This window comes from Carassius gibelio, chromosome B3 (genome assembly GCF_023724105.1).
Source record: "Carassius gibelio isolate Cgi1373 ecotype wild population from Czech Republic chromosome B3, carGib1.2-hapl.c, whole genome shotgun sequence".
Taxonomy (NCBI): domain Eukaryota; kingdom Metazoa; phylum Chordata; class Actinopteri; order Cypriniformes; family Cyprinidae; genus Carassius; species Carassius gibelio.
The window spans coordinates 15249597-15260425 of NC_068398.1; the positions used below are offsets into that span (position 1 = coordinate 15249597).

At 35.3% G+C, this 10829-nt stretch overlaps 1 protein-coding gene across 2 annotated transcripts in view; it reads right to left on the reverse strand.

Annotated features, from left to right (window-relative positions):
• LOC127953273 (transmembrane protease serine 9-like) overlaps positions 1-8241 on the reverse strand; it is a 35780-nt gene extending 27539 nt beyond the window's left edge. Inside the window, exons 1-4 of one of the 2 annotated variants that reach the window (XM_052552292.1) lie at positions 8148-8211; positions 6621-6641; positions 6367-6529; positions 5997-6265 (exon numbers count right to left, since the gene is read on the reverse strand). In XM_052552292.1, coding sequence (XP_052408252.1) covers positions 5997-6265; positions 6367-6529; positions 6621-6641; positions 8148-8208 — 514 coding nt within the window. In that variant the 5' untranslated portion in view covers positions 8209-8211. Of the gene's footprint in view, positions 1-5996; positions 6266-6366; positions 6530-6620; positions 6642-8147 lie in introns of both variants that reach the window. The other variant, XM_052552293.1, reaches the window with a different exon arrangement.
• Positions 8242-10829: the final 2588 nt, after the last annotated feature.

The window sequence follows — 10829 nt, forward strand, 5'->3', positions numbered from 1 at the left end:
TTGATAATTAAACAATATTTTGCTAAATGTGCTTTTGTGCTAAAACCTTGCCTAGTTTAGGCCCATCATGGATAAATAATGATGACAATAAAACGATCAATACTATTTAGGGCAGATAGGCTAGATAGTATGCACATTGGGAGGCAGGAAAATTGTCCATCTGAATGGGCAGATAAATCACTGGCTCACTCGATTCTTAAATTCGTTCAAAACCTTATTCATTCAAGGAACGAGACACCGTGTTTTTTAAAAAAAAAGATAATTTAACGAACATGTTTTTACATTGTTGTATATAATATATAGGTCATTTGTGATCGCAGGTAGGTAAGCAAGATGATACTCACCTTTGTACGGACGACGGTGTTTTCACAACTCGGCGATTTGTAGGCTTCCAAGTCATGGACCCAGCCATTTGTGAACTGAACGTGGGCTTCCATAGATTTAAAATTACGAAATTGAGCCTCGGTATAAGCACTCACACCACATACTAAATATACAAAAATATCTGGAAAAGTCAGAGGAGGTAAATCGTCGGGGTCTCGAGTACATTCTCTTGAAGGCACCTCATATGGATCCAGATTTCCGATCATTGCCATCTTTTCCAGGTACCGTTTTCTTGCGTCCGGTAGAAGTTTGTCTCTATATAGTACATTTCGTTCATTTAATCCACTTTTCAACATTGTTTTGATAAATTTTTGTGTGGCCTCACAAAATGGTGGCGCCCTCCTTTTTACGTCCCAGAATGCACTGCGCTGTGACGTCGGTTGCCAAGCTCTATAAAACGGATCGAATGTCTATGGCACGTCACGTGACAGGTAGAGTTTAATCAGACTAATTAGCAGCTGTGTTCATTTATTTAAACGCAATGAAGCTCAAAGACAGCCGCGGATGACCGATATAATACAGCGATTAAACATATGGCACTAATCTGATTAATAAAGAAGACAGAATACTTTTTATAAAATGCATTAAAAGAGGTATTTACGACTACTCACCCAAACTGTGGAACTGTCACTGATAGCAAGTATCGCGATGTGTGCTGAATGAGACTTCTTGAACGTGATTTCATAGCGATAAACGTCTCATGTCCTCGTGTCGAATTCTGACGCCAAAAGTTTCCCACTGAAAGCAATGAAGGTCGTAGTGCTTCGATATTCGACGCCGAGAGGCACATTTGGCGTCATAAAAGTGACGCTAGGGGCGCTTGACCATGCTTCGGTTTTTGACGCCTTTGGAGTGAGAATGGGTTGTAAATGTGGTACAGTTTGAGGTACTTATTAGCTATGGTAGAGAAATTATTAGAACTGAACCACTCAAATGGGAAATTTCCATAAAGTGCTAAGCTGAATAACAACTACATGCTGCAACTGCTACGGTGTAAATATAAGTAAACCACAGGGTTACAAACATTATTTGCTATGCACTTGTTACCAGCAGTGTAAAGTCATACGGTGTAAGTGTGCAGTGTAAGAACAACAGGCAGCAGCTTCATGGTCTGAGAGAACAATAGAGATCTTAAATGTTCACAATTGTGTAGTAAAAATTAATTATGTGACCCACAAAAGCTTTTTATGTTTTATGATAATGTAATCAGTCATAGGAAGCACATTGAAGACATCTATTATGTGTGTATACTTACATACATTTTCAAAATTAATAAATCAAGACTCAGCCTTGATGAAAGATTTTAAGAGCTGTAAGAGCTGCAGCTAAGAGGACTGAAACAGTGAAACAGAAGGGAGATGATGTTTGTGACCCACTAGAGGGTCCCAGATTTGAGTTGTTTGCTGCGCTTGTTGTTGAACTTGTGGAGTTTGTGGCTTTTAAAGGGAAGGAACCCACAACAGATGTCAGGAATGAGGCAAAGCTGGAGGTTTTAGTGAAGACCTGGACATCTTGAGCGCGAGCAGAGCGGGATGCAGTGCTGTTGGTCAGTGTTGGTATGGTCAAAACAGCAGCATGGATCCACGACTGACCCAGCTTACACATCAGCGGACCGCCCTGATCACCCTGAGAGAGAAAGAGATAACTCTTTAGTGAATGGTACAAAATCGTATTATTTGTCACTCTAAGTCTTAGCAGACAAACACTATAATTTTAATGAAAAGAGTTTTGGTACGTGGAAAATTTCAGTGTTCTTACAGTATAATTTGACAAGAACGTAAACTGCTGTTTAAAAGTTAACTTATAGCCTTTATGTATAATGCATTATAAAGGGTTATTAAAGGGTGTACTGCGTTATAATTATTCATTATGTGCATTGTACATTATATCTCGTTGTAAATAACTACAACCAAAATTATAATGCATAGTGTAACAATGAATTGATAAGTGTTATAATCTATTAACTGTGGTTACAATTATTCATAGGACTGTACAAAGCATTATAATTTGCATTACAAGGCATAATTAATTCAATAAAACTACTTTTATAGTAAATTACACATAAAGGCTTTAAAGAAAGGTGTTACCTTTAAATGTTACATTCTAAAATATGACTGTTTTGCAGTAAAAAAACATGAAAATATGAAACATCTTAAGAATATCTTCTCAATGAAGAGTTCATTTGTAAAAACAGTTGAAGTTAGGTTATTTTGGTTAAGTAAAAATAACTAAAATACAGCTGACTAGCACAATTAAAACACGATAACATAATATATATATATTTCTGGAAAAAAACCCAGAAATTATCTGTTATCTGTTTTTACAAACAAAAAAATATTCAAATGGTTGTATACATTATTTTAATTCAATTTGAACAATTTTAGTTTCAGAATCTATTAATGTTACTCATAAATATATTCTTTTAATTGTTAATTCATTTGTTGATAATGCATCAGCTAAAGTTCATTTATACAACTTTAAATGTATTAAAAGTATATATAGAAATGGACATTAACCTAGCTTAATAAATGCTCTAAAAGTATTGTTCATTTGAGTTAATGTTACCTAATGCATTTACTACTAATAATGAATTTAACCTTATTGTAAATACAGTATACAGTACTTCCTTCACAGAAGCCTCAGTTTACTGATATTTATCAATTCCTTTTTTATTATCTGTAAGTACTTTTATGATACATTTTTGTTTGTTTTTAAACAGAATGAACTTGCCTGCTGTAAGTTTAAGGAACTTGTACAAATACTGTTGTCTGAGGATGAGTTTCCACAACTCACAACAGAGGTCTGGTACTCCTGAAGAGTTTGAATCACTATAAAACGAAGAAGACAAATTCAAATTAAGAAGAAACATTTAATAATTATAAAAAATCGTATAAACCTCTTTAGCAGTTAACATAGTGTTTAAAGCATTCACACCTCCTCCTGCTCCTGAGCCCCATCCTGCCACCCAGCACTGAGTGTTAGCGCTGAAGGTATTGCCTCCCATGTCCACACATATAGGCTGAATGAAATTTGTGAGGTTTGGTGCGACAGCCAGCTGCAAGACTGCAACATTGTCACCTGTGCCATTGCTGAGTGTGAGATTGGCCACTTTTATGGAGACCTCATTGGGGTTGGAGCCGTTCTGATTCAGACGGCCCAGGATCACGGTCCAGTCAGAGGCATTGGTGGATCTGAACAAAATAGGACTCTGTTGAATCAGATAATTATGATTTCTCATCACATGTTTTTGTTTATGGTGTTTTAGTGGCATTACCTGGTAAAGCAGCTGGCAGAGCTCAAGACGAAGCGTTGAGCAATCAGTGTTCCTCCACAAACATGACTGCCGTTAAACTGCAGGCTTGCCATCCAAGGCCAAACACCGGAAGAGGCGAGGGAGCTGTTTCCTCCAACGCGGGTGTTCAGTGTGGCGCTTCCACACACTACAGCTACAGTAACAAAGAGAAAGGGAATGAATGGCGGATTTTATACTTGAAATATATAGTTTTCCTTTAATTTTTTCATACACTGAAAATATTATTTTAATTTGCTAGTAAATTAATTTTCTTTTTTTTCTTTTTTACAAGCAAATAACTTAAACTTTTTCTTAAACAGCAAATAACATTGAATTAAATAAAATTTAAAAGTAGAAAGATTGAAATTATATTTTCTTACTCCAATAATCTGACTGGTTTACAATTTAATTTTTTCTTTTTTTGGTGCAGTTGACAGCTTAATAGTTGACAGCTTAGTCTTAAAAAGCAACAACAAATAAATAAATATTAATATATATATATATATATATGTATATAATTACTGCATTGCTTAAACTACACAGTCACGGTCCATTAGCATAGAACACAGAGTGCATCACAGAACAGGCATTCAGGTCATTGCTAGAATAAGCAGGATTTTGAAGTTCTGTTTCTACATTAACATTAATGATTAGTTAGAAGATAATGAGCTTGAGAACAAGAAGGGCTTCAGATTACAAAAATGAATATCCCATACTCTTTTCGGGTTCAAGCCTCCAGTCGATTTGAAATTTAAATATAATTTCTACAGCTGTTTATGAACAATATTCATCAACTTCAAGGTTTGAAAACCTCATGGTGTACTCATGATGTACTCTTCAGTCTGTTCACGTTTGAAAACGGATTTTACACCAATTTTTTTACACTCTTTTTCATGGTACTATGCAGGCAGCACACAGTGAGTGTATATTAGCATTGTTTGTTGTTAGCTTTATGGATCTGATAGAGCATTTAGACATAGAAACAGTGATGTGTGATGTCAGACTTAACAAGTTCCTAAAAATCGATCGCAGCATTAGTTCAGTCAGGCCACGGAGGCAAAGGCTGTGACCAGCTGATGCGGTCAGCTGTCAAATCGCTCCAATCACTACCACTCTCCTATTAGACACGGGACATATATATACGTGGCACCACTGCTCAGTAAGCATGCTCATCGGCATATGGCTGCCGTCGCATCATCCAGGTGGATGCTGCAAACTGGTGGTGGATGAGGAGATACCCCCTTACAATGTAAAGCGCTTTGAGTGCCTAGAAAAGCATTATATAAATGTAATGAATTATTATTATTTCTAAACTCATGGTTCCGGGGAGTTAATGTTAAAGCTCTTGTATGTTAAATTATTCTGGGAGCAAGAACTCCCATAAGGAACCATACCTCCAAAGATAAATTGTGTTTAATAAACTCAAGTAAACTTGCCAAAGTGGTTCCTTTCTGAATTAACATTTAGAAACTAAATAACTGTTTTTAGTTGACATATTAATAGCTCAATAAAAATGTTTCACAATTCAGAGAGGAAGACAATTAAGTTATTGGACTTGAAGGAATCTTACGTGCAACGGTTGTAGTTGTTGTAGTGGCGACAGTGGTTGTGGGAATGGCAGGCACACCAGTACAGCTAATTGCCAGATCACCATCGGTACCATTGGAGGTGAATGTAACAAAGCCCGGCTGGCTGGTGCTGATCTTCTCATTGATCCAGCTCTGGTACTTAGACACCCGGGCATACACACCAGGAAAGTTAGCTAAAGCACAATCTCTGCCGAAGCTCACAACTCCAGACTGGACCCAGATTGAGCCCTGCTTGCTGACCATAGGCCCACCAGAGTCACCCTGTAGGATGAAAAAGAGGTTAGTGACATAACCTACATATTCCAGTTGTACTTCACAGGTGTAATATATAATATGAAAGAATAATGGAAAGATCACATTCAATTATTTAATTTCACAAATAACTAATTGTGTTTATATCACACTGCTTCCCACACAACATGAATGGCTGTTTATGAGACAATTCCTTATCATTGCTATTTTCACTATGAAATGACCAAAATGTATGTACAGGAGTTGTTACCTGACAAGAGTCTTTCCCTCCTTCAATTAGTCCGGCACATATCATGTTGTCAGTGATTGTTGAGACTCCATAAAGACACTTACACTGCCTGTTTCCAACAACAGGCACTTGCACTTCCTGTAGATTTTGCGGTGAGGGCAGGGTAACTGTGAAAGGCATTAAATTATGAAATGTGCATCAGCACTGCAATAATATTGTCAATCAAGGTTTGTAAAACTAAAAAGCTTACCGCCTGTCTTAATGTTTCCCCATCCAGTGACCCAGCTCACAGTGCGGTTGAAGAATGTACTGCTTGATGAAGCCAGACAAACTGGTTTGATATAGTCAGTAAATGTCACCGGTGAAGACAGATGCAGAAGAGTGATGTCGTTGTCATGAGTGCTGCTAATGTAGCCTGGATGTTTTATGATTTCAGAGACACTGCGGGACACCTCGTTTGCATTTGTTCCTTCCTGTGTCTGTCGGCCCAGGTACACAGTTAGGCCAGAGGGTGAAGTACTAGAATATGGTGAGTGAACAAGTGTGAAGCATTCGCCACATCCACTGAATGACAAGTATTATTTTTTTTATAAATGAAAGGTATGGTCTATGATAGTTACTTGTCAAAGCAGTGAGCTGCAGTCAGAACCCATTCTTTGTTGATGAGTGATCCACCACAGAAATGACTGTTGTCCCTGTGAAGGCTGACCTGCCACGGCCAAGCACCAGGAGATGCATTCTGTCCTCCAACGATCCTTGTGTTGAGAGATGCTCTGCCACACACTGACAATGACAATAGCAAATCAAACAGCTGTACACAGCAACATTTTAATAGGATTTGGCTATTTAAATTATGTGGCGAAAAATGAATTACCATCCAGTTGTGCGTCACATCCTAGAAAACAAGAAACAAGTTCAGTTACCTATTACAGAACCTATATACTGTATAACCTATATATATGCTATTTAAATTTTATTTTTATTTTTTTAAGAAATCTCAGCAAGGCTGCATTTATTTGATCATTAATCCACATTACAGTGTATGAATAATACTGTATGATAATACAGTAAAAGCAGCAATATTCTGAAATATTACAATTGAATCATTTTCTATTGTAATGCGATTGTAAATTGTATATTTATTCCTTCACTGTAAAAAAAAAAAAAAAAAAAAAAAGTCAAAATGACAGTAAACAAATGGTAGCTGTGGTTGCCAGAATTCTACCATAAAAAATATGGTAACAACGTTTTTAGGTTTTACAGTTTTAACTTACATTTACAGTTAAATACCGTAATTTTATTAACTGATATAATGTTAATATACCAACCTATTTAAGTACTGAAATCTGTTTTGTGCCTTTGTAATACACTGATAACCCACCAAATGCAGGTGGTGATGAGAAAGTCACCTGACGGACCAAAGTCCATCAAAAGCAGCTTTTAAATAATAACATACATAGAAGGTGCACAGTGTCATTCATACAAGCACTATGAGAATGAGAATGATCATGATGAGACTCATTAAACTGAAATATGTAATAAACATTAATTTAACAACATTCTATGTAATATATAACCCTAATAATAGATAAAAACATAGAATAGAAAAAAACAAATACAAACAAAATTTGAAATGCAACACAGAGAAATCTGGTAACATCAGTTTAGTGTTTTTTGTTTTGTAAATTTTACAGGAAGTTAGCATTAACCTTTTAACAGTTTTTTTACAGTTAAAATCACAGTCATTGTAATGTCAAAGCTGAATTTTCAAAGTCTTCAGTGTCACATGATCCTTCAGAAATTATTCTAATATGCTCATTTGCTGCTCAGTGAACATTTCTTCTTATTATTATGATTAATGTTCATAAAAATTGTGCTGCTTAATAACTTTTTGGAGACACTACCATTGAAAAGTTTGGTGCAAGTGAGATGAAAAACAAAACAAAAACAAGGATTCATGATCAAAGGAAAAGTAAAGACATTTATAGCATTCAAATAAATTATGTTCCTTTATACTTTCTATACACTGAAGAATCCTTTAAAAAATATCATAGTTTTCACAAAAATATCAAGCAGAAAAAAAAATATTTCAACAACCATTATTAATAAATTACCACCAATAATAACTGAGCAGCAATAATTGTTTTTTTTTTTATACGAATGGTTTCTGAAATGATCATGTGACCCTGAAGAGTGGAGTAATGATGCTGAAAGTTCAGTTTTTAATATATTACATTTTAAAATACTTTCAAATGTAAACCAGCTCTTTTAAATTGCAGTAATATTTCACAATATCACTGTTTTTACTGTTATTTAATTACTCCAAACTTTTGACTGGTACAGTAGTAGTTTATAAGAACTATTGATCCTTAAGTATTATTTATCCAATAAAAGAGCTTACCTCTCATTAGAAGAGCGATGGAAAATGCTACACTGAGTAAATGGATCATCTTCCTTGTCATCTTCATCACAGACAACACAGCTCAGATACCTGCACCTCCACCTGCTCTTAAATACTCCATTAACATGTTTCCCACCCACCCACACACTCTCTCAAAACAATAAAACAAGAAACGCCCCTGACTCTCTCAGTCTGTAAACTCTTTCACTGTTCATTCATCTTACCTAGAGCAGCCTGCAGGTCTCAGTGAGATGATGGACAGGCTGGAGACTTTGTAATTCATAATTCTCACCTGTGCAAACTCTGAAATCTGAAACTGGTTAAAAATGTGTAAAAAATAATTATTTTTATTTTTTTAAATTTTTTACTTTGTGTAGATTGACTAAGGATGCTCGAGGTGCTTTTAGTGTTTCTGTTAGATTTTAAAACATGCAACATCAGCAGCTCTATTCGGTGGTGAAACTGTGTTGCATGAGATTCCTTGAATTCCCAACCTGATCCAAAGATAAACCTAACTATCAGGTGGAATTTCTGGTTGAATTTGTGCAACATCATTCATATGGAAACAAACAATTTTAGGACAAAAAGCAGCCCTAAATGCAACCAATTCGGCGAAATGTAAAAAAAAAAAAAAAAAAAAAGTTCCAATTGCCATTAGGATGTGTTGCAATTGCCTGAAAACCTGTAATTGTGTTCTTTTTCTATTATAACCTGCTTAAAACCAGTGAAACTGCAGAGATGAATAAGTCCCTAGTTCTTCTGAAAAGAAAAATTATTTTGACTGCATGATCTAATTACAATAGCATTTTTTCCAATAAAAGGGTGAGTCATGTATAGCAAGAATCACCTGGCACATAGCTGGATTAAACAAGTTGCATGCTTCTAGGAAAATGAGCGAAAACCATAAATAGCCACAAGCTAATTTTGATGTAATTAAGCAACAATTTACTCATATATTTTAGGCCACTTTTTTCATTTTGCATTATTTGATTAATATTTTTATTACAAACATAATTAAAAACACAGTTAAGGGCAGTTTGCCTTTGAATGGGATGACAGTACCATTGGCATTCCCACCTAAATCTAAACATTTATTTTCTCATCTTTACTAATTATAGTGAGCATTTTTTGAATCGTCAGTCATGATTAAGAGTCATTTAGTTCAAATGATTAATGCTCACTACATTGTTGCTTATTTGAGAGCTAAGATTACAGTTGGTAGATTACTGTGAGAGCACAAGTTACATGCTAAATAATTATCAAGTGCAACATTACAACAATATAATGCTCTCACTGGAAGTTTTATTCCAGAAGTAAAAAAACATACAAACAAACAAAAAACCTCAGCTAAAGGTGTAAACCCATTGTCTGGTGTTTTTAAATGACAATACTTTTCTTCTGTAATACTAAATTAGGCAAATGATGCCAATGAATCAAAGCAAGAAGCATGCTTAAATTACCCAACTCACATTTACTATATCGCATGCACCGACATCAAACAACTGTTTCCCTGAGTATCAATTCAAATTGGTTCTTCCTAATTTTAAATTACAAGATCAATGTTTGTTTTTCATTTTAAATGTTTGTTTGCAATGCAATTATAGAATGAAGTGAGAATACATTGAGTGAGTGACTGACTAAAGAAAGGGTGTTAGACAGTCAGAATGTTTGTTGGAGGACTGAGAAACATAAGTGTGCCTTTATTCATTCCAGTCATGAAATAAAAAACAACAGGTTTGTGTTCTTTCCTCCACAAAAAGTTAACCAAATAACAATTTTAGTAAAATACAGTATAATTCTCTCACAAACTTAAACTCAGGTCATCCAAATTGTTTGCCCATGAGTTTATTTAAAGACTGTATCATCTAGTCCTAAACCAGGAAGCCTTAGTGATTAAATCTAGTTTTGGAAACCTCCTTCCGTCTACAGTCCAGTGTAATCCAGTTTAGAGAGTTTGTCTTTTTGTGTCCATCACAATTTTTAATGCTTAACATTATTCATTTAGCTGACGTTTTTATCCAAAGCAACTTACAATTGCTATGTCAGAGGTCGCACACGTCAGGAGCAACTAGGGGTTAAGTGTCTTGCTCAGGGACACATTGGTGTTTCACAGTGGATTCGAACCCGGGTCTCTCACACCAAAGGCGTGTGTCTTATCCACTGCACTGTCAACACCAAAATGTGGGATTTTAAAAAGTTTTTTTGATTGATTTTGCAAATAATCATCAAATATCTCCCTGCTCTCATTATGATGACCTCATAGTGAAGGTTTACAAGAAAAAACTTGTTACTTGCCATTTCCTGTAATTATTTGTGAAATCTAGCATTTTCTGAAAGAAATTTGTAGTCACTCAAACCAAACAAATGTTCACACTTTCATAAAATGTTAACAAAAACGTTTTGAACTGCTAACTGGATATTGATGTGTCAAACACATGATGCAGTACTGAGGCAAATTGCTGTTTATTTGGAAATTAATAAATTAAACAGATCCTAAGAAGAAACTGAAATAGACATGATTTGACCTAAAAACATAACATGAAACCGGATCCACTATCCAAGACAAAATTATCAGTTTCAACATACAAACATGAGGGCTATACAGCACGCTGAAACTAATGGAAAAAAAACCCTGCGGGTCATGGCAGGAGTAGTGAAAAGAGACATGACAAGAACAAGACA